General features: G+C 46.5%; 1 protein-coding gene across 4 annotated transcripts in view; it reads right to left on the bottom strand.

Annotated features, from left to right (window-relative positions):
• SUN2 (Sad1 and UNC84 domain containing 2) overlaps nucleotides 1–27,952 on the bottom strand; it is a 127,271-nt gene that overhangs the window by 84,249 nt on the left and 15,070 nt on the right. For all 4 annotated transcript variants that reach the window (XM_030210843.1, XM_030210836.1, XM_030210829.1 and 1 more), the window contains exon 2: nucleotides 25,824–25,989. In XM_030210843.1, the coding sequence (XP_030066703.1) occupies nucleotides 25,824–25,942 (119 nt within the window). In that variant the 5' untranslated portion in view covers nucleotides 25,943–25,989. The remainder of the gene's footprint in view (nucleotides 1–25,823; nucleotides 25,990–27,952) is intronic.

Genomic DNA, 27,952 nt, shown 5'->3' on the forward strand with positions numbered 1-27,952 from the left:
CCCGAAATGACCAGATGATCACCGGAGAGAATTGGGGATGACCTCCCCTTACTCCCCCAGTGGTCACTAACCCCCTCCCACCCTCAAAAAATATCTTTCAAAATATTTTTTGCCAGACTCTATGCCAGCCTCAGATGTCATACTCAGGTCCGTGACAGCAGTATGCAGGTCCTGGAGCAGTTTTAGTGGGTGCAGTGCACTTCAGGCAGGTGGACCCAGGCCCATCTCCCCCCTACCTGTTACATTTGTGAAGGAAACATCGAGCCCTCCAAAACCCACCACAAACCCACTGTACCCACATCTAGGTGCCCCCCTTCACCTGTAAAGGCTATGGTAGTGGTGTACAGTTGGGGGTAGTGGGTTTTGAGGGGCTCAGCACACAAGGTAAGGAGCTATGTACCTGGGAGCAATTTTTGAAGTCCACTGCAGTGCCCCAAAGGGTGCCCGGTTGGTGTCCTAGCATGTCAGGGGGACCAGTGCACTACAAATGCTGGCTCCTCCCACGACCAAAGGGCTTGCATTTAGTCGTTTCTGAGATGGGTGTCCTTGGTTTCCATTATCACCGAAAATCTGAAACGACCAAGTCTAGGGACGACCTAAATTTCAAGATTTGGACGTCCCTGACTGTATTATCGAAACGAAAGATGGACGTCCAACCTGTTTCGATAATACGGGTTTCCCCGCCCCTCCTTCGGGACGTTTTGCGAGGACGTCCTCAACAAAACTTGGACGTCCTTTTCGATTATGCCCCTCTAAGTGTTAAAGATATGATAACATGTGAAGGGGTTCATAAATTACAGTAGTGGCTGGACTAAGGAGCCAGATTGGGTCAGGATCTTTTTACCTTGCTGCTTCTCGAGACCCTCATTAAATACAGAACAAGGGATCAAAAATGAGAAATAGAAAAATGAAGACAAAACTGAACTGGGAATCTCAGTAAGTCAAACTAGGCTTATACTGCAACATGGGAGAGAGAAAAACAGAAAGGCGTTTCCTTTTAACTAAACAAATAACAAGACATCGGAGTTACACATTTCTCAAAGCTAACATAGTCCACTTAAATTCAAAATAAAGCACTTTTTTCTACCTTTAGTCATTTTATTCCCCCCCCCCCCCCAAACGTGTTTGGTCCCAGTTTCTCTTTTCTGCTTTCCTGTCTTCTGCTCTCTCCAGTGTGTTATGTCCATTTGTCCTCTCAAATTTCCGCTTGTCTTCTTCCATTCCCTCATTTTCCCTCCACCCTTATGATCCAGCACTTTCCTGTCCCTTCTCCCTTCCCTCTCTATAATTCAGCATCACCCTGTCTCTCCTACACTCCTATGGACCACCAGCTTCATGTCCCCTCCTCCCCCCCATAGTCCAGCAGCTCCATGTCTCCTCACATCCCCCACCCCTATAGTCCAGAAGTTCCATGTCACCTATCTCTCCACCACTCCTATGGTCCAGCAGTTGTGTCCTCTCTCTTCCCACCCCTATAGTCCAGCAGCTCTGTCCCTTCTCCTTTATTTTCCAGCAGCTTCATTTCCCACCTCTTCCTCCCCAACCCCTATAGCCCAGCAGCTCATGTTCTCTCTCCCCCCAACCACCCCTATGGTCCAGCAACTCCTTGTCCTCGCCCCCTTATGATACAACAGCTGTGTCCATGTCACCATCCCTATAGTTCAGCAGCTCCCTGTCCCCTATCCTCCTAACCACCCCTACAATCCAGCAATTCCTTGTCTTCTCCTCCTTTCCTTATAATCCAGCAGCTCCGAGTTCCCTCTCTCCCTCCACCCCTATAATCTAGCAGTTCCATGTCCCCTCTCCCCCCCCCCCCCCCCCCATTCCTATGGTCCAGCAACTCCCTGTCCCCTCTCCTTTATGGTCCTGCAGTTTCATGTCCTGCCTATTCCTCCCTCCCTTCTCACTCCTAAAGTCCAGCAACACCCTATCCTCTCTCTACTCCCCCCTTATGATCTAGCAACTCTGTGTCCCCTTTCCCCCATACCCCTATAGTGTACCAGTTCCGTGTCCCCTCTTCCCTCTCCATAATCCAGCAGCTCTACATCCCTTCCCCACTTCAAAAAAAAAAAAAAAGAAGTGCAGCCTCAGGACAGCAGATGGGAGAGAAGAGCACAGGCAGCAAGAAACACCTACACTAACCCTAATGCCATGCTCCTTCCTGAGCTGTGCAGGCAGCAAACTGCTGCTGTTTCTGTTGGCTAGCCCTACAACATATTAACTGGGTGCTTATAACATACTGGTTTGAGAACTGCTGGTCTAGGGGGATATGTTTTACTTCCTGCTCCAAAAAAGAGCTAATCTGGTGTAGGTAAAGACTTTTTTTTGTTTAATTTTTTAACATGATATGATGGGGAAAGGGGGGGGGTGGGCTGGGAATGTTAACAGGATGAAACAAACAAAAAAAATAATGTAATTTGGTAACACAATGTTTGTTACATGGTCTTTTAAGTGTCTTGTAGCTTGATGGTTCTTGCACTACCACTATGGATTTATACATAAAAGTATTTAAAAAATACACCAGGGGTTGCTGTAAAGGCAGTGTATAATGTAATAACAGAAAAACAAAAAGGGAACTGCAGTGCAAGAGAGGAAAGGGTCACACTAGATTGGCAAGGAAAATTGACAATGAACAGATAGGGATAAGTCAAAATGCTCGCCACCAGTTCTAGCCCTCAAGACTTACCAAAGTAGTACCTTAGGAAGAACTCAGCTAAAGCAATTCACACAGTTTCTAAGGCACCTATAAGTGGAATGATTCAATGCTAGTGAGCCCCACTTCTGCACAACACAAAGCAAAAACGGAATGGATTTAAGGAAGTCTTCTCAATATTCAGCATCAGGCATTACTTCCTTTTGGTTAATATGAAACCTTAGCTTGACCCTAAGAATCTAACTTGGAATCCTTCTTTATACTGTTTTATTAGCCAAATAAACGAATAAGCAGAGAATAGGGCAAGATCTTCATCTCACTCATTCCTTAGGTTGAAAAACAACAGATAAAATACAGGGGCCTGGATTCAGTGATCTAGTTACCTCCTACAGACCAGGTGTTGCCTGGATTTTCATCATTTTATGATTCACAATCCAAGTGACTCACAGGGGGGATTTCCTCTCTGCTGCCTCCTTTGGCTTAGGGCTTTCCCACAAGGAGGATTCACTTTTGGTTCTGTAGCTACTGCTTCTTATGAATCTTTTAAATCATCTAGAGTACCATCTCGATTATTGACCAGCTTTCTTCCTGGTCCTCCTCCTGGAGGCATCTGCCTTTACACTCACCAGCAAACTCCTGTACAAGGCTGAGTAGAAAACCAGGTCAAGTCAGCATCACTTTACTACAGTTAACACTTTTTTTTTTTTTAATACAGACGAAATGAAATCTATAGGATGACAGTAAAAACAACCGCAAAATGTGTTTACAGAAGCATTAATATTCACAGGGCAGAGTTAATGCTAGAGATGGGGAGGGGTGAAGATTATGCTAGATTGTTTACAGAGGACCACAGCCTTACTGTTCCTCCACATCTGTGCTCTCACTGAAACAAACACTAAAACTGAGGGTGCATGCAAACGAGGTGATTGATCCCTTTCAGGTCAAAAAGATCTCCATAAAAGCACATTCTTAAATCACCAAATCCAGGTGGCAAAACAACTAGAGTGGAGTGGAGTGGCCTAGTGGTTTGAGCACCAGTCTTGCAATCCAGAGGTGGCCAGTTCAAATGCTGCTCCTTGTGATCTTGGGCAAATCACTTAACCCTCCATTGACTCAGGTACAAACTTAGATTGTGAGCCCTCCTGGGACAGCGAAATAGCCAGTGTACCCGAATGCATAGGCGCCGACTCCGTGGGTGCTGTGGGTGCTCGAGCACCCCCAATATTTTACCCATTGGAAGTTCGGCGTCCGGCGGGGCCGACAGATTAAAAAAAAAAAATTGTACTTTGTCTCCCACTCCACCGTAGTACCGTACCGTCCGTACTAGTATCATCCCCCCCCCCCCCCCCCCACAGCACTTCAAGACTGAAGCCTACTTCGCTTAATATCTTCAGACTCCTGCTGCAAACTATTTGATTGAGCAAAGTTTCTACCGGTGAAAGGAGTATTCCTGAGGTGATGGTCACAATTTTATTAATTTTACTTGCAGTTAAGACAGGCTGCCTGCTCTGATCGGTCCTGGGACCTCTGCTACCTCCCGTCTCCTCATGTAACTTCCAGTTTCCTTGTAGGTGGGATGCAACAGAGTCAGCCTGTATTAATCGTTGCCAGCCACAGTCACTGCACCTGAGCAACAATACCGGCAAAACCGCCTGTCAAACACTGACCAGTGCCTAATGTACAAAAGTCTGCTCCCCCTGACAGCAAAACCTGGTTATGTCTCTGACCGGAAGTTCGTTCCCTCCTTTGAGTTCCAGGCCCCCTCCCTCCGAATTTTAAAAGTCATCTATTTTACCTCGTCGGGGTTAGGGCAGCAGCAGCAGTAAAAAGCATGCAGGCTTGGATCTGTGCTTAGTTCAGTTTTCCCTTCTCTCTCTCTCAGCTGTGGTCCCGCCCTCATTTCCTGTTTCCGCAAGAGTGGGACCAGAGCTGAGCGAGAGAGAAGGGAAAACTCAACTAAGCACCAAGCCGAGCCTGCATGCTTTTTACTGCTGCTGCCGCCCTAACCCCGATGAGGTAAGATAGATGACTTTTAAAATTTGGAGGGAGGGGGCCTGGAACTTGGAGGGGGGAGAGGGGAGAGCGAGGGGGGAATGCACCACCTGTAAAAAAAAAAAAATTCAGCACCCCCAATCATTTTGAAAAGTTGGCTCCTATGCCCGAATGTAACTTACATCCTGCATAGATGGAATTGAAGTAATCGAACCAAGTTAAAACCAAGGACTGAACTAGCAGTCTAAAGAAGTCAGGTGAGAAATATGATCCGGTTCTCCTCAGCTTCCAAAGAGACCTGAAGGGTTTTTTCACTATTGAAGAAGGGTGCTATATTGGAGAAACAAGCCAGATGCTAAAGACGAGCTTTAATTTACTTAGACATCAAAAATGCCAGTGCCAACCAGGATGTCACCTCTGTGGGACAGCTCTTTACAGAACCAGAACACTTATGGTGAGAATACTAAAAGGAAACTTTAAGACAATCCAAGTCAGAATGATTAAATATTTTGACACCCCCCAGACAGGACTTAAAGATCTAGGTTTTCTAGCCCATTATAAAACATAAAATTCTACCGATTTGTCACCTTCTTATCTACTATGCATCTATCAATCCCTGTCTCTCATCCACCCAGCTCCCATGTTTCACACCTTACCCACCTCACCTACTTGTCCATTAGATTGTAAGCTCTTTGAGCAGGGACTGTCCTTCTGTGTTAAAATTGTACAACGCTGCGTAACCCTGGCAGCGCTTTAGAAATGTTAAGTAGTAGTTAAGTAGTAGTATTCCTGTGAAGACTGTCATTGGAATGCTTTGATGTTTCACTTGTATATATACTGTTATTTATCAACATTTGTTTATTACTGATCTGAAGAAAGGTTACCTTCGAAAACTAATAAAAAATGTATGTTAGTCCAATAAAAAAAAGATATCATCTTATTTTCTTTTCTATGTTTTAATGTCTATTTATTACCTTTAAAAGTGGACTAACATGGCTATCACACCACTTTACTATTGAGGAAACCTGAGCTTTGAACATGAGTTGATAGTTAATTAATACACCCAGTACCCTAAACATAGTGTCTAGGGGGTAGGATGTGTTATCAATGGTAAAATTATTATATATGGTACAGCTGAAGGGGTTGGTTACCACAAGAAATTTAGTCTTATCTCTATTTATCTTAAATTTAAATTCGGAAGCCCAGGATTCCAACAAATCAAGACCAAGCCTAATCTTAGGACAATTTCTGGAAGACCAGTCTTGAAAGGGGTATAGATTGTGATATCATCCGCATAAGTGAAAGCGCAGAACCCCGCAGCCTCCAGCCGTTCACCTAATGGAGCCATCATAACATCGAACAGGACTGGAGATAGCAGCGAGCTCTGTGGCATCCCGCAGTCAGGAGACCAGGATGGTGAAAGAGAACCCGACAACTTCACTTGATACAATCTAGATTTTAGGAAGCTGCGGAACCATTGGTGAACCTTCCAAACTAGGCTGCTTGATGCGAGACTGAACACTAGTGGCCTTAAGTTGCAGAACAGCCCCCTTAATTTGAGTTACTTTTTGTATGTGGCTAATTGATTAGCAGAGGGAGTGGCTACAGTTACTGATGTTTTCGGTAGACAGAAGCCTATTAAGAAGGCTAAAGAGCTTATACAAGAATTTGGTGTTAAAGTTTGTTACGTGGATGATATATTAATAGTTGCAAAGTTGAATCCTGTGAACCCTGATCTAAGAGACATCCAAAATTGTTTAATAGCATTACCCAGCTGGCTACAAGAACACTGGTTAGTTCTAAATATTAATAAAACTTGTACTTGTTGAATTACTGGTAATAATACCTAATGTTATCTCAATTTTATGGGGATTATTATTTCCAGCAGTAGATTCAATTAGATACTTATGGATCCCTGTGGATTCACAATTGCCATTCGACAAACAAGTTTCTGAACTTATTAAAAAAGGTTTTCTTTACATTGATATTGCTGAGATATACAAGACATTTGTTTGACGAGAAGACACTGTATACTATGCTTCATGAATTGTTTGTTTCAAAGTTAGATTATTGCAATGTAATATATGCAGGGATTTCTAGTGCTAATATTAGATGTCTTCAGACTTATGGGCAATAGTAGAATGACTGATCATGTAACACCTCTATCTGAAATAGCACTGGTTACCAATTAGGTATAGAATAAAGTTTAAAATATTAGTCTTGACTCATAAGGCATACTACACTTTGCAGCCCGGGTATTTATATTCATTAACAATTTTTGCATACCCCTTCGCAAGCACTGAGATCTTTACAAGATCATAGATTAGTAGTTCCATCTGTATGAAGAGCAAGGCTAGAGTTGACTAGGTCTAGAGCTTTCTTTTATTTAGCCCCCTCACTGTGGAATCAGCTTCCACTTTGTTCCCCAAGAGGAAAATTTTAGTAAATTAAAAATTTTATAGAAGTTCTTTTTTTTTTTTAAAAGAGGTATGGATTGCGATACTAATGAGCGGGTATATTAACTTCTTTATTGAATATGAATTTAATGCACTGGAGGTCCTAGAGCGAATGATTTCTGTGTGAATGTATATTGGTCTTTCCTATCACATTATGGATTTCCTTTTATATGGTTTGTATAGTTAAGCAGTATATTAAGTTTTAAATAAACATAAATGCAAGGCATCAACCTTAGGTAACTGAAGCTTTTGCAGCTCCTCAGGAGATATGGGGTATAGATGAGCCATAGCCATTGCCACCTTGAGGCTGGCATCTGGAGTAGTCTATTGTGCAGAAATGAGTTCCTGCATCGTTTCATATGCCAGGAAGGACTTGGGAGGCTATTTAGTGCTTGCCACTGTAGGACTGGAAAGTGGCCACCTAAGGCCGAGAAGAAGGAGAAGAGAGATTGAGAAACTCCAAAGCTTTAGTTATAAAAGAAGTTCCTTTTATGAAACATAGGGCAAAAGCTCTCCCTTCTCTAGCACTTCAGGCAAAACAGACCACAACAAAGCTGCAGAAAAACCACCCTCAGGAGAAGAAGATGGAGGAGAAATAGATTCTACATCAGCAACATTGTCCAACGCCTCTTCTTAGAGAAACTGCTCGACTGCAGGGGCTGTATAGCTTGCTGATGCACAGAAGCAAAATTAGAACGCTTAAGCAAGTATGCTTGGTGTAAAAGCAGGACACATTCAGGAGAAAAAGGGCCCCTGAGAAGAAGTTCCTGCAGCAGCAGCAGAGTCCACTGGGAACTGGCCTATGACAGCAGTAGGGATATGCACAGCCACACTGCTCTCACCCACAGGAGAAAAATTGTGGAAATCTGAAATGGTCGCCATTGCTGAAGAAGCGCCAGAATCCTGAGATCTCATTGCCGGCTCGCCCGTATGGAAACCTGATGGTCCTGTGAGTTCCGACACGCCATCTGTCTCAGAGCACTGAAAAATGACAAGCAAACTGCCACAACGCTGCTCTTTGCGTCCCATAGCGAAAGCAGCATTTCACTGCTTTAGCCGCCATTCAGCACAAGCTAAAAATAAAACCACAAGCCTGAAAAACCTGACAAGGCAGGAGAATTTAAAGCGGTACATACTCCAAATGCTGCATATACTTGATCACTAAATCCAGCCAGCCTCTCTTTTAGGGAAGAAGCACTGCACAGAGGAAACAGTGCAGGAAAAACCACTCTCCTGAATAGAGCCGCTGCAGCCTCAAAACTGTCCTCTCTGTCACTCTTTTTTGGGCACGGCGAGGAAGGAGAGTGAAGGATGATGAAGCAGCAAGAGGAGAGGGATCTGGCACCACCAGGTGTACCCCAAGAGTAGGCTTCAATAGCAGCCTAAATGTCCCCCTGCTCAAATGAACTAGGAAACCCAGAACTGGAGCTAATGGAGCAGATAAAACCAAGGGGAATACCATACCTTAAGACAGAGTTCAATTCAGTGTCCTCTATCTCCATCTGCTGGTAGATAGTCATAACCCACAAGTTTCTGGATTCATCTGCTGCTGATGAGAAGGAAAAAATAGTGGAGAAAGCGACATCAGCGCCCTAGATGGCCACTTGATTTTCAGCTTCTGCAACCTTTCCAACAAAATCTTAATCATCATCCCCCACCAGACTCAGTCAGTCTTGCAGCAATAAGGAACAAATTAAACTACCTTGATGTGACAAAAACCTAAATCAAGTGAAGGAATTTCAATAAGCAGAAAGTAAGGCTGCCTCGTGCTTTGCCAGTGTGTGGGACTAGGCCAGAATTGGATTGTGGCTCCTTGGAGAGCAGGTGTTGACAGACTCAATCAAAATCTGAAAATAAATAAAACATTTCGGGGAGATTCGCCACATGATCAAAAGAGATGTGTGCTGAGATGTACAGTGACTCGAGGGACTTGGGAGCCTGTGTTGAAGAACTCTAGTCTCACATGGAGAACAGGGAGAATCACTTGTTGACACCCTATCCAGAATGGACAGTCCGACTTTGAAACATGAGGAGCTTCTCTATAAACAAACATAGAGGACCATGATACTACTACTACTACTATAAATCATTTCTATAAGAACCTTCGCTTTTGGGGAGTCCTGGAATATACAGATCAAGATGATGTGCAATTAATTGTGCAGAATCTGCAGCAATTGCCTGGCGAACAGGAGGGCAAAACATGGTGGAAATACAGTGAGCCCAACAGGCACTAGGAACTCCTCCCAATAATAAGCCAGAGACGTTACAGTGAGATTCATTAAATATTATGATTCAGCAGAAGACAAGGGCAAGAGATTGCTTAAACTTTCAAGGTGCCTCAGTTCAGGTTTACCAAGATCTATCTACCTTCATCTTAACCAAGAGGAGGGACTTTTAAGCCGGTTCTGGAAGAAGTGCTGATAAAGGGAAAAAAATCAAGTACTGGATGAGGCATGGGGAAATTTGAAGGACACAGAGGCTCATTTTCAAAGCACTTAGCCTCCCAAAGTTCCATAGAAACCTATGGAACTTAGCCTCCCAAAGTGCTTTGAAAATATGCCTGTAAGATGACAACACCGGAGATAAGATCATTCTTCTGGTCCAGTTTGATCAGATGAAACTTGGCTCTTTTGGGCCATTATGTTTTTGTTAAATTTGCTAACATTGGTGGGGGGTTCCTGTTATTTTGTAGCCGATGTTTGGAATAAATGTTATGACTGAGTAGGGATGTGTTATGTATGCAGAGTTAGGGTTAGGAGTAATAGCTAACAGATAAAGATGTTGGGGAGGGAGAAGAGATGGTTGGATAACTGGTCAGAACCTCTCTATTCCCCTTCTGGGATCATTTAGGACTCTGGATTTGTGGAGGTCAGTACTCTTTATGGGACTGGTGGGATTTTTTTTAAGTGGCTTTACTTTTATGGGTTTTATTTTCCTTTCTCCGACTGCTTTGACCAGAGAACCCCTAGTTACTCTGTGCAAAAGTAATTTTAAGGAAAAGCCTCTCATAGGGATCACTCCATGCAGGTTTTAGGAGTTCAGAGGGTTCATTTTCTTCCATATGCTTCCTAGTGGAGTACAAAGTTATCTTTAAGGCCTAAATTCACCCAGAAAGTGACAGTTTTTCTTCCAGGAACTGGAGTGGCTGAAGCTGCACATAGTATCCATACAAGAGATACATTTCAGGGAAACTCATGAATACTTACTTTCTCATGGATCTTACTCGGTAACCCTATATCCCTCTGAGAAATCTGGTAACAAGATGAAAGGGGTTGGCTTTCTAATAAATAAAAGTGTGACAGCACAGATTCAGAAAGAGATCCAAAAAGATGATGTATTTTTGCCCAGCTGCTCCTAGACTACAAGGAAATTATCTTGGCAAATATATATGGTCTTAATATAGATCGGGCCTCCTTTTATGAGACAGTTAAGGTACCATTAGCTTCATTTACGCAGGGTAAGCTGACACTTGGGAGTGATTTTAATGCCTGTATGAATCCTGACTTAGATTCTGCTGGAAGTGTTCCAAAAATGTCAAGCACCTACAGTATGTTGGTGTCAGACTTGGGCCTGTATGACATCTAGCGAGAAAGAAAAAACAGTCAGGACTATACCTTTTTCCTCGACATTGCTGAGTTTTGATATACTCTCTTGCACATATCAGGTTTAAAAAAAAAACAAAACAAACATTACAGTGCCTATATACAACTTGCCCATCTTCTTAAAAGTAAAGAAATAGAGGTTAGTGAAGGAAGCTACTTAAGGAGAAATTAGGTCTTACCTAATAATTTTCTTTTCAGACCCTGTGGAATAATTGTGTCCATCAACCAGCAGGTGGAGATAGGGAACTGGGAACTGAAAACTGAGCAGACACATCTCTCTCTTGGAATCCAGTCCAGCTCCTCAGTATTTATGTAGATAAATAGTAAGGAGAAACTCAGAATAAACACAACAACCTTAAACAACTAACCTAATACTAATCAGAGAAGCAAACACTGTGAACCTCTAATCTCTGGACAACTTGTAGATAACAAGAGTTATGCAGAAAGCACCATGCAAGGCAACAGTTATTTGACCCATTACTTTACACTGACTAAACATCTCAGAAACCTTGGGGAGGGGGGGGGGGGGCTGTGGAATAGTGGGAAGCACTAATGGAAAGAAAAAATTATTAGGTAAGACCTAAATTTCTCCTTCCATTATATAGCTTCCCACTATTCCAGAACCCATGGGATGTTCAAAAGCAATCCATAGAGTGGATGGGATCCTGGTGCTGCCACCTCGAGAACTGAAGCCCCAAAATTGACTTCCAGGAGCACCACAATGTCCACCTTGTAGTGCTTGGCACAGGCATGCAGCGTCGACCATGTTACTGCCTTGCAAATATCTATTGGAGATAGGAAGGTAGTCTCAACCCAGGATGTCACTATACGCCTTGTAGAATGAGCCCACAAGGCCTGAGGAACCTGCTTCCCTGCAAACAAATAAGCTAACACAATAGTTTCCTTTGGCCATCTAGTAATTTTGGACTTGGAGGCCAAGTCTCTGTTTACCAAAAAGCACAGCCAGTATGTCTGATTTGCGAAACTCATTTATGAATTCCAGATATGTAATGGAGGACTCTATGCACATTGAAAAGCTTCAAGAAGAATACTGAGCTTCTTCACCCTCGCTGCAAAAAAGGACGGAAGCTCCACAGATTGTTTGAAATGAAATGTTGATACCACTTTCCGAAGAACGGAAGAAACTGTACACAAGGAGACCTTCACCTCCGAAAAGAGAAGAAAGGGATCCTGACAAGAGAGCCTTAAGTTCTGAAACCTTCCATGCTGATGCAACAGCCACCAAGAACTCTGCCTTTAGCATAAGGAGGCCTCCCAGAGTGGCTCAAAAGGAGGCGCTCAAAGGACTAAATTAAGGTTCCATGCTGAACAAAGCGTACAAAAGGGAGGTCGCAAGCATTGTTAATATCCAGTGAGCCCCAAGAGACATCTGTAGTTGGCCTCCAAAACAGGCTAAAGCCGTAACCTGGACTTTCAGAGAACCCAACACCATTCCTTTCTGAACACCTGCCTGGAAAAACGCTAGGATGTGTGCTATCTGAGCAGAGAAGGGAGAAAGTCCGCACTCAGAACACCGGCCCTCGAATACACCATGGATGTAGAGTGTTTCTGAGCCTGAAGCAAGGTAGCGATGACCAAATCGTCTCAACTGAGACCTTTCAATGGCTAAGAAGTAAGACCAAAGGGGCACGGATCCTCCGTGAGCATCAGACCTTGCTTCAGTAGGCCATGTACCTTCAGAAGACAGAGAGAATCCCCATCCAGCAGTTGAACTGGGTTCGCATACTGCGGCCGATCTGGGGCTACAAGAATTATTTGACCCCAGTGCAATGCGATCCTTTTCAACACGTGGCCTACCATGGACCCCATTAAGCCCAGTTCTTTCTGACAGCTGAAGAATTTGGGTACTTTGGCATTCCTTTTTGTCGCCCTCAAGTCCAGAAGAGGAGAACCCCATTGGTCCACTATCAGCTGAAAACCCTGGCTGAATAGTTCCCATTTTCCCGGGTCCAAGGAGTGCCTGCTGCGAAATTCCACCTCCACATTCAAGGACCCCACGATGTGAGCTGCAGACAAGCAGAGAAGATTTTTCTCCACCCAACTCATGAGGGAGGCCGCCTCCACCGCCATTGGATGGTTGCCAGAACTGCCTTGCTCAATATATGCCACCGCTGTTGCATTGTCAGAGAAGACTCAGACCAGAGCCCCCACCAGAAAGGAGTGAAGTTGCATAAGGCATTCTGTACTGCTCTGAGTTGCAAGTGATTTATCGATCACAGAGACTCTTGTTCTGTTTAGGTGCCCTGTGCCAGATTGAACCTGTAATGAGCTCCCCAGCCCGCCTTGCTGGAGTCTATTTTTGCCACCTCCCATTGTGTTATCAGAAAGGGAGCTCCGAGGTCAAACTCCTGGGCAACAACCATCACCGCAAACTCTGCCTGGCAATCAGCCTCCAAGATGAAGGTTGTACTTCTGCGACACTGAAGCAGCTGAGAAGAGACTCCTGTAATAGATGTATGTGAGCCCTTGCTCATGGCACCACTTCCATCGTTGCCATCACTGACCTCATAACCTGGAAGTAGTCCCAGATCCTGGGCCTGCTTTGACTGAGAAGGCGAATCTGTAAAACCAGTTTTGACCTCCTGTGTTCCATGAGGAAGAACTTCTCCTTTGCTGTGTCAAATAGAATACCCAGATAATCCAGCATCTGCGGAGTTAGTCTGCTCTTCTCAAAACTGATCACCCAACCCAACGACTGAAGAAGATGGACAACTTTGTCCATTACTACTACTCTGTCCGAACAGGATAACGCACGAATGAGCAAGTCATCGAGATACAGGTGAACTCCAATTCCCTGGTGCAGAAGGACAGCCACCACCACCACCACCATAACCTCAGTAAATGTTCTTGGTACCGTCGCGAGACCGAAGGGCAAAGCCCTGAACTGGAAGCAACGGCCCAGAACTGCAAAACGTAGAAACCTCTGATGTAGCAACCATACGAGTATATGCAAGTATGCCTCCTTGATATCAAGTGCAGTGAGAACTCTCCCGCTTGAACCAAGGCTATGATTGCTCTTAATGTTTCTATGTGAAAGCAGAACTCTCTAAGGCAGCAATTTTGACCTTTGAGATCTAAGACTGGACAAAAGGTGCATTCCTTCTTTGGGACAATGAAAGTAGATGGGGTATTTGCCTTGTCCCCGTTTCACCTGAGGAACTGGAACAATGGCCTGGAGCGCTAGAAAGGAATCTACAGTGGCCTGAATCTCGACTTTCTTGGTACCCTTTTGACAAGGAGACTTCAAGAAGAGAGGAGTGACCAGGCGGAAGAACTCCAATTTGTAACCTTCTGTAAGAATATCCAGAACCCACAGGTCTAACGTGATTTGGGCCCACACATCCTGAAACTCCTGAATACATCCTCCCACCACAGGAAGAGAAGAGTGGCCCAGCTCGCATCATTGCAAAGCTCAGGATGCACTGGGTGCTCTAGCAGACAGCGGAAGTATTCCTGTCTGCAAGAAAGGAAGACTGGCGTGCGTGAAAGCTGGACTTCTGACCATATTGGCTGACAACCAGGCCAGTACCATTTGTACTGTCTGCCATCTTGAAATCGAGAGCCCCTGAAGACGGCCAACCAGAGGCTTTTGGCTTATCCTCTGGCAGCCACTGTAGCTTAGTTTCCCCCAGTTCTTTCACCAAGTTACTGAGATCTTCTCCAAATAGCCACTTGTCCCAAAACAGCAGTTTAACTAGATGTGACTGACGCTCCATCCACTGCCCAATGCAGCAACCACAGTTGCTGACATGCTGTGACAGCCAAAGACATACTGCGGGCTGTAACCCATAACATCAAATATCATCCACCAAGTAGGTCAATCCCGCTTCCAGCTGGGCATTATGCCACCTGTCTTGTGGCAGATTGCCGATGCCACTTCAGGCATGCTCTAGCCACGAATGAGTTTGTTGCTTGAAGGCCCAAGGAGGCCACTTCAAAGTGAACTTTCTAGCTTCCTATCCTATAGGTCATTTAGGGCAATGCCCCCTTCCAACGGAAAGGTGGTCTTCTTAGTCACCACGGTAACAAGGGAATCCACCCTGGGAAGCTGTAATTTATCTTTCTCGTCCAGAACAGGTAGAGGCGAGGAATGGTATTTCCCACTTTCAGCCCCGCATCCAGTGAAACCTATTTTGCTATATGTAATCTGGTCTTGAATGTCTGGATGCATCAGGAAGGCCTTAGAAGGACTTCTAAGCCCACTTATGATTGACGAAGATAAAACTCCTAACACCGAAGTAGAAGGCTCCTCAATGGAAAGCACCTCCAATGCCTCAGAAATAAAAGAGTACTGAGCTCCTCTTTATGAAACAACTTCTACTTTTGGGTAATCCCCCTCCTCAGGAGGAAGCTCTCCATCCTCTAATGGCTCCATCAATGATGGCTCCTCAGTGATTGAGGCAACATCAGATAAGGAAAGAGAAGCAGAGATACACCTCCAGGATGGACAGATGAGGCTAAATAAGATGTCTTAGGAGCAGGAGGGATAGCGGGGTGAGAAACTGAAGCACTCTGTAGCCACTCAGACTGTCCCTGCTTCAGTAAATAGGCCTGGTGTAAGAGCAATATAAACTCTGGAGAAAACAAAGATCCTAATGCAGCTGAATGCTGTTGAGCCCCGAGGTTGTAAAATAGCAGCTGTGCTCTGCACATGATCAGACAGAGGCTGTTTCTCGCTGCCAGTCAGCCATGACAAAATGGTGCCTGTTCCTAAGCTGTCCTTCATCAAACTACATATTGGCCCTGCCAGACAGTCTGGCATCCCCGGCATATTCGGATGCTGCCGCTGACCATTTTCCCCACATTCCACGGGATTCTCAGCTTGCAAGCTCTGCAATACCCAAACGCTGGCCACTGTTTCTGCGGGAGTTAAGAAGGGAAAATTAGGTTCTTACCTTGGTAATTTTCTTTCCTTTAGTTATAGCAGATGAAGCCATTACGTATGAGTTGTGTCCATCAACCAGCAGGGGGAGATAGAGAGCACTCAACTTTTCACAGTGCCTCATGGCCAGCCAGCTCCACTGCCTCTTCAGTATTTGAAGCTTCCAAAGCAGTATGGCAAACCGCAATGGGAATAACATGAACTTTCCTCACAGCGAACGATGGCCCCTTAACAAGGGCATGAACTCAAAAGGAGGGAATGAACACATCCTCCTGGAGGGAATGGACTCATCCTCCTATAAGTGAACATGAATCCTGAAGACTGTTTTCCAACTTTCTCCCAAGGAAGGAACTTCAGGAAACAAGAACAGAACCTGAAACAGATTCACAGCGTACAGACAATCATACAGAGAGGGCTCATGGCTTCATCTGCTTTGACTAAAGGAAAGAAAATTACCAAGGTAAGAACCTAATTTTCCCTTCCTTGTCATCAAGCAGATGAAGCCATTACGTATGGGATGTAACAAAGCAATCCCTATATAGGGTGGGAACAGGTCACACCACGCGCTAGCACTTGTGCTCCAAAACGCGCATCCCTCCTAGCAGCCACATCCAGCCTGTAATGTCGGGCAAAAGAGAGCTTCGAAGCCCATGTTCCTGCACTGCATATCTCTTGACAAGAGAGTGCTCCAGTTTCAGCCCCAAGAGGAAGAAATCGCTCTGGTAGAATGCGCCTTAAAGGCTATAGGCGGAGACCGGCCGGCAAGCAGATAAGCTGAAAAGATAGTTTCTTTAAGCCAGCGGGCAATAGTGGCTTTAGACGCTGGAGACCCTCTGCGAGGACCTGATAGCAAAACAAACAGATGATCATAGATCCTGAAAGAGATAGTAACTCGCAGATACTGCAGCAGAGTCCTGCGCACATCCAACAGGTGCAACTGCCCAAAAGATTCTGGAAACTCCTCCTTATCAAAGGAGGGCAAGAAAATAGGCTGGTTTAGGTGAAACGCTGAAACCACCTTAGGCATGAAGGAAGGCACGGTCCAAACCGTGACCCCGGACTCTGAGAACTGCAGAAATGGGTCTCTACAGGACAGCGCCTGGAGCTCTGACACCCGTCTCGCCGAAGTAATGGCCTCAAGAAAAACGGCCATTAGTGTCAAATCTTTCTCCGATGCTCGCTGAAGCGGCTCAAAAGGAGAAGCCTGCAGGGCCTTCAAAACTAGCCCCAGGTTCCAAGCTGGACAGGGTGCTCGCACGGAAGGCCGGAGCCGAAGCACCCCACTAAGAAACCGTGCCGCATCTGGATGAGCAGCTAAAGACACGCCTTCAACCTTACCACGAAGGGAGGCCAACGCTGCCACTTGCACCCGCAGGGAATTATAGGCCAAGCCTATTTGTACACCATCCTGCAAAAAGTCCAGAATCGGCGAGACAGGAGCCCGCATGGGTGTGATCGCTTTTGAAGCACACCAAGACTCAAACTGGTGCCAAATCCTGGCATAAGCCACGGAAGTGGAACGCTTGTGGGCCTGCAGCAGAGTGGAAATGACTGTGTTTGAATAGCCTTTGTCCCTCAATTGCGCCCTCTCAATTGCCATGCCATAAGACCAAAGCGGCAGGCGTCCTCCATGGCTACCGGGCCCTGTGACAACAGGTTCGGTACCAGAGGTAAAGGAAGTGGAGCCTCCACTAGCATCTGTCGGAGGTCTGCATACCAAGGCCTCCTGGGCCAATCCGGGGCAATGAGGACCACTTCTCCTGGGTGCAGCTGAATCCGCAGGAGCTCGCGGGCGGGGCATCCTCAGGAGCAGATGGACCTGATTCTGAAGCTTGCACCGCCGTAGCTCGGGTAGGTATACATAACCCGAGTCTGTATCGAACCTGGCCCCCAAATATTCTAGAGATTGCGAGGGGGTCAGGTGATTTTTGGCCATATTGACGACCCAGCCTAGAGATTGAAGTACTGAGACCACTCTGGCTGTAGCTTGATAGCTCTCTGTTACAGAGTCTGCTCTGATGAGCCAGTCGTCTAGGTACGGGTGAACCCTGATACCTTCTCGCCTGAGCAAAGCAGCTACTACCACCATTACCTTCGAAAAGGTTCGGGGAGCTGTGGCGAGGCCAAAAGGCAAGGCCCGGAACTGGAAATGTTTTCCCAACACCGCAAACCTCAGAAACTTCTGGTGTGGGGGCCAAATTGGTATGTGCAAGTAAGCTTCTTTCAGGTCTAGAGACGTGAGAAACTCTCCTGGCTGTACCGCAGCAATGACGGAGCGCAGGGTTTCCATGTGGAAATGCCACACTCTCAGGGACTTGTTTAATTCTTTTAAGTCCAGAATAGGGCGAAAAGACCCACCTTTTCGCGGCACCACAAAGTAGATGAAGTATCGGCCGTAGCCGTGTTCGGCGGGAGGTACCGGGGACACGGCCCCTAACTGAATCAGACCTTGCAAAGTCTCCTCTACCGCCGCCCGTTTGGCGGCAGAACCGCATCGGGACTCCACAAACACGTCTCTTACTGGGGCGTTGAATTCTATTCTGTAGCTATCTCTGATCAGGTCCAGAACCCACTGATCTGAGGAAATATTGGCCCACTCCTCGGCAAAGAGGGAAAGACGTCCTCCGATGACAGGAAGCGAGGAGGGGGCCGGCGCACCATCATTGAGAGGGTCACCCCTGAACTCCAGGCCTAGAGCTGGTGGCTGCGGAACGCTTGTCCGAGCGAAAGGAGTTCCTCTGCTGAAAAACGGGCACGAGAAGTGAACCAAGCAGAACACCCCGGGCGGTACCTTCTAGCTTCATGGAAGCGAGGTCTATAAGAGGAGTGGACCGCCTGGCCCTTGGAGGAAGGCCTCGGCCTATCTTCGGGCAAGCGCTGGGGTTTAGGATCTCCCAGGCCTTTAACAATGTTTTTTTTTTCCCAACTCCTCACCAAATAGGAGAAGGCCTTGAAAGGGCAACTTCACCAACCTTTGCTTAGAGGCCATGTCCGCTGCCCAATGTCATAGCCAAATAAGACGGCGAGCCGCCACTGCTACTGCCATTTGTTTAGCCGAAGCTCTGACAATATCATAAAGGGCATCAGCCAAAAAGGACAAGGCCGACTCCAGCCGCGGAGCCACATCTGAGAAGGGCTCCGCTCCATCTCCGGGCTGTTCCACTGCCTGTTGCAACCACGCCAGGCAGGCTCTAGCAGCATAACAACTGCATGCAGACGCCCGAACTGTAAGACCTGCAATTTCAAAGGACCGTTTAAGTGCTGCTTCCAGCCTACGGTCTTGTATATCCTTCAGGGCAACTCCTCCTTCCACATGGAGAGTAGTTCTCTTTGTCACCGCAGTGACTAGGGCATCTACTTTAGGCATTGCAAAGCGAGCCAAATGCTCCTCACGCAGAGGGTATAATTGCCCCATAGCCCTGGAAACTTTCAAAGGTCCCTCGGGGTCAGCCCACTGAGCGGAAATAAGCTCTTGGATGGAGTCATGCAAAGGAAAGGCTCAAGCAGGCTTTTTGGTACTAGCCATCCTAGGATTCACAGAGGAGGCTGTGCCACTGTCAGGCTCTTCAATAGAAAGGACCTGTAGGGCATCTGAAATAAGCGCTGGCAGCTCATCACGGTGGAAAATCCTCACCGCGGAGGGATCATCCAGATCCTGTGGTAATTCTGCACCTGACTCTGGCTCCTCAGACCACGAAGGCCTGCCAGAACTCTCCGAATCCTCACAGCCCGACCACGGGGGGGAAAAAGGAGGTGCACCACAATCTGAAGGGGAATTAGCCCTTCTACGTTTTTCTTTATGCCAATTATCAGGGAAAATAGCCTCAGCGGGCAGTCCCAGGCCAGAATCCACCGGGGGGGACAATAGAAGGGGCCTCAGACGACCCTTGAGGGAGAGCTCTTTTCAGCATGTATGCTTTATGCAATAACAACACAAAATCAGGGGAGAAAAACTCGCCCTGGACACCCAGATCCCGTCCGGGGCTAGCCGCTCCCTGAATAGCCTCAATTCGAGGTTCCCCCCCCCCCCCACCCCGGGCTCAGGGCTCTCCGTCTCTACGGATGCCGCGCCATGCGGAGAATTAAAAATGGCGTCTGCTGCCAGCTCTGAGCGGGAAGAATCATCGCTCGCCATGCTCAGGCTGGCTCTTACATCTGTACAGCACGTAAACAGAGCCCCGCTGCTGATTTGCGCTTGCCACACCGGGAACAGCGCTTTACATTCTCTGTAGCCATCGCCGAAAACGGCGGGAAAATTCAAAATGGCGGTTTCGCGCCAAAAACACCCCGATCGCGGGCCCACCCCGGAGGAGTTAGAAAACACTCTTACCTCACCGGACCGAGTATCACAGCTCTGGTCCATTTTTTTTTTTTAAATGCTGTGAGGAAAGCAGAGGTAATAAGAACTCCAGAGGCTCAAATGAGTGGGAAAGGCAGGGAAAGGCGAACCAATGTGCCTGCATCCACTGAGTGGGAAAGGACAGGGAAAAGCAAGCTAATATATGTCCACATCCACGGGGGCATGGGTAAGGCAGGGAAAGAGCTAACCTATGTGCCTTCAAAGTGAAGCTGCTATAGCCTCTAACACCCCGGCTAACAACTGGCAAGCCAGGAGCCACCCCCAGGCAGATTTTTGATGGAGCTCGAAGAAGCTGCAGCCACCCTGCTTGGGGAGATAGAGAATACTTAAGAGGCAGTGGAGCTGGCTGGCCATGAGGCACTGTGAAAAGTTGAGTAATCTCTATCTCCCCCTGCTGGTTGATGGACACAACCCATACGTAATGGCTTCATCTGCTTGATGACAAGGAAGTATATTCGCGGGGCACCAGAGACAAAGACCTCCAGGCAATTAAAATTCAATGCGAAGAAATGCAAAGTGATGCCATGAGACGTACATGTTAGGCGGTGAGAGTCTGATATGTACGGACGGACGGGGAAAGGGATCTGAAGGCGACGAAACAGTGTGACAAGGCGGTGGCCAAAGCTAGAAGGTTGCTAGGCAGATGTTACCAGCAGAACAAAGAGGTGTTGATGCCCCTGTATAAGTCGTTGGTGAGGCCCCACCTGGAGTATTGTGTTCAGTTTTGGAGGCCGTATCTTGCTAAGGATATAAAAAGAATTGAAGCGGTGCAAAGAAAAGCTACAAGAATGGTATGGGATTTGCGTTACAAGACGTATGAGGACAGACTTGCTGACCTGAACATGTATACCCTGGAGGAAAGGAGAAACAGGGGTGATATGATACAGACGTTCAAATATTTGAAAGGTATTAATCCGCAAATGAACCTTTTCCGTAGATGGGAAGGCAGTAGAACTAGAGGACATGAAATGAGATTGAAGGGGGGCAGACTCACGAAAAATGTCAGGAAGTATTTTTTCACGGAGAGAGTGGTGGATACTTGGAATGCCCTCCCGCGGGAGGTGGTGGAGATGAAAACGGTAATGGAATTCAAAAATGAGTGGGATAAACACAAAGGAATCCTGTTCAGAAGGAAGGGATCCTCAGAAGCTTAGCGGAGATTGGGTGGCAGAGCCGGTGGGGGGAGGCGGGGCAGACTTCTACGGTCTGTGCCCTGAAAATGACAGATACAAATCAAGGTCAGGTATACACATAAAGTAGTACATATGAGTTTATCTTGTTGGGCAGACTGGATGGACCGTGCAGGTCTTTCTCTGCCGTCATCTACTATGTTACTATGTTAGGTATGACTCTGCAGACTCAAGCCACCCACAAAGCTCAACTGGGGACCAGTTGACCAACTAGACCAGAAGCAAATCACTCAGAACCAGAGGCTGAAAAGTGTGTCCATCCACCTGCTGGACAAAGAAAATACTGAGGAACTGGACTTGTTGCCAAGAAAGATATGTCTCAGCTCAATTTCAGTTCTCTATCTCTACCTGCTGGTTGATGGATACAACTATCTCACAGGTTCTGGATGAGTGGAATGCTACGTAATAGAAAAGGTTCAGTAAAGCAGAACTGGAAAGATTCTCATTGCTGGCTATAAATTTTGATGGTAGAAAAAGTCTGTACAGAGAGACAATAAGGTAGCATCTCTCATCCACTAGAAATTTTGCCAAAATACACTATAACACTACTATCAGTGGCGTAGCTAGGTGGGGCGCAGGGGGAGCGGTCGCTCCCCTAAACAGCTGTTTTGAAAAAATATGGCGCCTATGCGCCTCGTAGCAATAAAAAAAATTTTCTGTCCCTTCCCTCCCGAGTCCTCTTCTGCCCGTCTCTCCCGTCCCATCCGCGTGGTCACTTTTTACTTCCCTAAAGCCTTCTCCGTCTCCCTCCGCAGCACCGGCGATTCACAGTCAGCCTTCTGCCAGCGTCGGGGCCTCTCTCTCCTCAGGCGCGTCCCACCTCTGTGGAAAACAGGAAGTTGCAATAGAGTAGGCGGGACGCGCCTGAGGAGAGAGAGGCCCCGACGCTGGCAGAAGGCTGTGAATCGAATTGCTGGTGCTGCGCAGGAGGGAGACTGAGAATGCTTCAGGGATGTAAATAGTGACCACGCGGACAGGACGGGAGAGATGGGCAGAAGAGAGGGTGAAGCTGGCCCCCTCCTCGCTTCCTGTCATCGGAGGACGTCTTTCCCTCTTTGCCGAGGAGTGGGCCAATATTTCCTCAGATCAGTGGGTTCTGGACCTGATCAGAGATGGCTACAGAATAGAATTCAACGCCCCAGTAACCTGTTTCCTCTCCCCCCCCCCCCCCCGTGCAGCCGTTGTTGACGTTCAAAGCAAGCAAACTTACAATCTGTTGCATACACACTGTCGTTCTTTATTGTCGGTCCATCTGTTTTGTTTAAACATAAATGGGCTATAAGCTCCTAATGCAGTCCATTTGTTTTCTTATATTTTGTTCTTATGATGACTTATACTGTGCCAAAACTGAAAACTCTTATCTCTATCTGGTCATAATAAAAAGAACACTATCCAGTACATGAGGAATTGTGATATTGGATAAATAAGTATATGTTTGCATCCCTAGTTATGCATCCTACGTTCTGCGTAACCCTGGTAGCGCTTTAGAAATGTTAAGTAGTAGTAGTAGTATATAATCCTTTCAAGAAATCCAGTTAATTGTTTAACATTAGTGGAACATAGCCACAGAGGCATGGTATGGTTGCATTTTTAATATGGCAATACTAGGGCCCAGCTAAGGAACAAGTTATTTTGAGTTAGTCTTCACTGGACCAAACTTGTTTTCCTTGTGCCATCACTATGCAGCAGGATAGGCAGTGTCGTGGAGGATAAAAGATTTTTTTTTTTTACATTTATATCACACATTATCCCAAGCAAAGTCGGATTCAGTGTGGCTTACATAGAACATGCTAGAGTGTCCCTATAACCAGCCCCTCCAAATGACACACTGATTACAATTTATAACAAATTACTACTCTTCCTATGAAAAGTTATTCTGTTATTATACTTCTGTGTACATCCGTATACTGCACAAATCGACATGTTTGAAAATATAAGTGAGATTAAATACAAATGCTACCAATAATAAAGAGTGACAACGTGGATGTAGCAACTCATAGGTTTGCTTGCTTTCTTTTGAGAATATGGCGATGACAGCTGCACAGGGAAGGGGAAACTGAGACTGGCCTAATTGGTTTTAACATTTTGATGTCACTTGGTCTCCTGTCTATTAAAACCTCATTGGAGCTGCCAGAGGATGGACCGTGGGAGCAGGCCAGGGAGATATGTGGCCCTAAGGAGGATGGGGAGCACTGAAAGACATGGGGAAGAAGGTGGGGAGAGAGAAGGACATAGTAAACACTGGACAAGGACACAGAGTCAATACTGGACAGGGAGAAGGTAGGGACACTGGAAAATAAAGAGGCAATGCTAGAAAAAGAAGAAATGGGGACACAGGGCACTATGGAAAAGGGGGAGAGCTAGGGGCTCTACTGAAAAGGAGGGGGATAGGGACACAAAGAGGGCACTACTGGAAAGGGGAGGAGGAGATAGGGACACAGAGGGCACCACTGGAAGGGGGATATAGGGACAATGGTGAAAAAGGGGTGAGATGGAGACAAAGAGGTAATGCTGGAAAAGGAGGAAGATGGTAACAGGGGTAATGCTGGGAAAATGGGGACACAGGACAATGTTAGAAAAAGGGAGAGGTGGGGACACCAGATGCTAGAAAGGGGGAGATGAGGAGACCAGATAGGCTTGTGCTGAAAAAGGGGGAAGATGGGGACAGGACAAATAGTGATGTAGAAGAAAAAAGGATGGTGCACTTGGAGACAGATGTAGAGAAGGAAAGGAAGAAGACAAGATGCAAGCGAAGAAATGGAAAGGCCAACCTGGAAAAACATTTGTAAGGATGACTCATGGAACATGGAAAAAAAGACTGGGACCAGCCAAATTTCCAGACAACAAAGGTAGAAAAATTATTTTTATTTAATACTTTGTAAGGACTGAGATGTACCTGCTTTTTAAAATGCACATTTTTTCTATTTTTATTTTGCAAAGTACAGGAGAAAATGCATGTCTGTCTCTCTCTCTTTTTTTTTTTTTTTACCAGTATTGCACTGTTTAGAGTCTGGTTTCCTTGGGCAGGGAGGGGTCTCTATTTCAATTTTTGTTGTTATTTTTTTTGTGGCTCCCTATTCTGCATTAGATTGATAGCATGGAATGTTGTCACAATTTGGGTTTCTGCCAGGTGCTTGTGACCTGGGTTGGCCACATTGGAAACAGGATACTGGGCTAGACGGACCATTGGTCTGACCCAGTATGGCTACTCTTATGTTATGTAGATGAGGGTCTGTCCATGTTCTGCATGTGTGACTGAGGTGAAGGATTCTGCTAGCACGTAGTATCTGTGTAGAAATGTGTAACAGTGCACCTTGTTCCAGTTTCCCAATAGTAGGTATATTGGTGCTCCAGAGCCCAGTGTACTATATATAGCACTGTCTTCTGATAGGTGGGTTAGGGCTGTTATGGTGTAGTAAGTTTTGTGTTCTAGGGCAGTCCTGGAGTACCCCCTTGCCAGTCAGGTTTTCAGGAAATCCACAATAAATATGCATGACATTGATTTGCATATACTGTCTCCATTACATGCAAATCTTTTTCCTGCAGATTCATTGTGGATAGCCTGAAAACCTGAATGGCAAGGGGGTACTCCAGGACCACCTATGGAAACACTTCTCTAGGTCCCACTGTAATATTTATAGCACTGTCTTTTCATATGTGGGTTAAGGTTGTTATGGTGTGGTAAGTTTTCAGTATAGGTTTTGGGTGTCTTTTTTCAGGGGTTTGAGTTATTTCACAAAGTGTCTAGCCTTATTTGAAAGCAGACTCTGGGGCAAGGGCCGAGTGCACAGAGAAAGAGGGAGGGAACAAGAGGGTGCCAGACCACAAACCGCCTTGTGCAGGTGAAACTACAAAATCTCACCAGATACAGGATTTTGTTGGGTTTCAATCACAAACAGACTGTGGACACCCCAAGGGTCCTGACAGATGGGGAAAAGTACTGCATTAGGGACTAGACTCAAAATTGTTTCTATTATGTAAATCAGAGCTAAGTGAGAGGCTTATGCATTAAATAACAGTCTGACACCGCTTTGAATGTAGTTGCAAAAACCTCAGAAAGGCCGTATATCAAGTCCCATTTCCATTTGTATTCTAAACCCTAGCTTTTTGGTAACCCCCTTCACTTCAGAACGGAATAAAAAAGTATAAACTTATCGCACACACCCCTCTCATTCCCCCACTGAGACAGCTCCTCAAATGAAGAGGTGCAGACAAGGCAGGGTTGTGTTTTCATTCCTCACAAACAAAGCAGCAAGGGTGGGGGGGGGGGGGGGGGGGGGTAGCAGGATGCTGATAATGAGAGAAGCCTCAACTTCCTGCCTTCAGCCTGGTTGCTTCCTCCCTGTGCTGCCAGCACACAGAGCACATCTGTGGTCATGCCTTTCAAATAAACATTAGGCAAAACAGCAGCAAGCCAAGCCAAGATGCCATCTCTTACCCCCCCCCCCCCCTCCCCTTAATTTCTCTCCCCTGGAGAAGTCCCATTCATCTATCACTCACTGCAGTTCAAATACTTCTTCATCCCACACAGTTTGACTAGTCCTCTGAATCGGCTCTCTATGTTTCACATACGGTGGATTGTTTAAAAATACAACAAACACACACACCATTTAAGCAGTTTACAAAGTCCTGTCCCCTTCCACCCTACATGTTAAGAGTTCCCCTACCTGAGAGCGCTGTCCTTGTAGGTATCCAGGGGTTCGCTCAGCGAGCTCCCACCATTACTGCTGTCTTCATCGCCCTGGTAATAGCCCGTGCTGATGAGGCGTCGACTGCGTCGAGACATGGCAGGCGAGAGGCTGCAGCAGAATACTGCAGGGCCTGTCTGCAGTACTGAGGGGAAGAGAAAGAAGGGAGTAGGTTACACCCCGTCTTGACAGATTTTCTCCACATCCAGGAACCAGTCCAAAACACTTAGGAGTCAGTGACCAAAAAGTCTTATCCCTGCAACCAAAGAGCAGGTGAGGGGCTAAGAAGACGAGGACTGATGCAGCAACTTTTAAGAGTCAGGGCCTAATTTAATAAAGGGCCTGACTCACTATGGGGAAATGGCTTAATCTACCACTGCACAGAACTGACAAAAGCACAGCCAGCAGCCCCTATCCTTCCAAGATCTGCCCAAGGATATCCGACTTCAGTAATGTGCCCTCCTCTCCAACCCCATAGGTGGCTCAAGGGCTATACTTCACCCCCCCCATAGTCTTGCATTTTTCCTCTCCCTCCCTACTCCTCCAAGTAGCTAGCATCCCCCTTCCCTACCTACCTCAGGTGACCAGCAACCTCTTTTCCACTCTTCTCTTCCCTGACCCCTGCTGCTATCACCTTACCTCTTCCAATCCAAAAGGTACTCAGTGTTGGCCCTTGTCTTTCCGATAAAAGTCTGTGCTCAAGCACTGACAATCCTTTCCTCCCCTCGACATATTTCCTTTTGGGGGGGGTGAGGGAGAGCAGGATGTGGCAATACTTGAGTACAGGCCTCTGTTGGAAGACCCCGCTCTAAGTACTACTACTACTTAACATTTCTAAAGCGCTACTAGGGTTATGCAGCGCTGTACAATTTAACAAAGAAGGACATTCCCTGCTCAAAGGAGCTTACAATCTAATGGACGAAATGTCAAGTTGGGGCAGTCTAGATTTCCTGAATGGAGGTATAATGGTTATGTGCCGAAGGCGACATTGAAGAGGTGGGCTTTGAGTAAGGATTTGAAGATGGGCAGGGAGGGGGCTTGGTGTATGGGCTCAGGGAGTTTATTCCACGCATAGGGTGAGGTGAGGCAGAAAGGGCAGAGCCTGGAGTTGGCGGTGGTGGAGAAGGGTACTGAGAGGAGGGATTTGGCCTGTGAGCGGAGGTTTCAGGTAGGAACGTAAGGGGAGTTGAGAGTAGAGAGGTAATGAGGGGCTGCAGATCGAGTTCATTTGTAGGTAAATAGGAGAAGCTTGAATTGTAGGCGGTACCTGATCGGAAGCCAGTGAAGTGACTTGAGGAGAGGGGTGATATGGGCATATCAGTCCAGACGGAAGATGAGACGTGCAGCAGAGTTCTGAACGGATTGAAGGGGGGATAGATGGCTAAGTGGGAGGCCAGTGAGGAGTAGGTTGCAGTAGTCAAGGCGAGAGGTAATGAGAGAGTGGATGAGAGTTCAGGTGGTGTGCTCAGAGAGGAATGGGCGAATTTTGCTGATGTTATAGAGAAAGAAGCGACAGGTCTTGGCTATCTGCTGGATATGCGCAGAGAAGGAGAGAGAGGAGTCAAAGATGACTCCGAAGTTGCGGGCAGATGAGATGGGGAGGATGAGGGTGTTATCAACTGAGATAGAGAGTGGAGGGAGAGGAGAGGTGGGTCTGGGTGGAAAGACAATAAGCTCGGTCTTGGCCATGTTCAGTTTCAGGTGGCAGTTGGACATCCAGGCAGCAATGTCAGATAAACAGGCCGAAACTTTGGCCTGGGTTTCCGCAGTGATGTCTGGTGTGGAGAGATACAGCTGGGTGTCGTCAGCATAAAGATGATATTGGAAACCATGAGATGAGATCAGCGAGCCCAGGGAAGAGGTGTAGATTGAAAAAAGAAAGGGTCCAAGGACAGATCCTTGAGGAACTCCAACAGAGAGTGGGATGGGGGTGGAGGAAGATCCATGAGAATGTACTCTGAAGGTACGGTGGGAGAGATAAGAGGAGAACCAGGAGAGGACAGAGCCCTGGAACCCAAATGAGGATAGTGTGGCAAGAAGTAAGTTGTGATTGACAGTATCAAAAGCGGCGGATAGGTCGAGGAGGATGGAGTAATGACCTTTGGATT

This window comes from Microcaecilia unicolor, chromosome 1 (assembly GCF_901765095.1).
Source record: "Microcaecilia unicolor chromosome 1, aMicUni1.1, whole genome shotgun sequence".
NCBI classification, from domain to species: domain Eukaryota; kingdom Metazoa; phylum Chordata; class Amphibia; order Gymnophiona; family Siphonopidae; genus Microcaecilia; species Microcaecilia unicolor.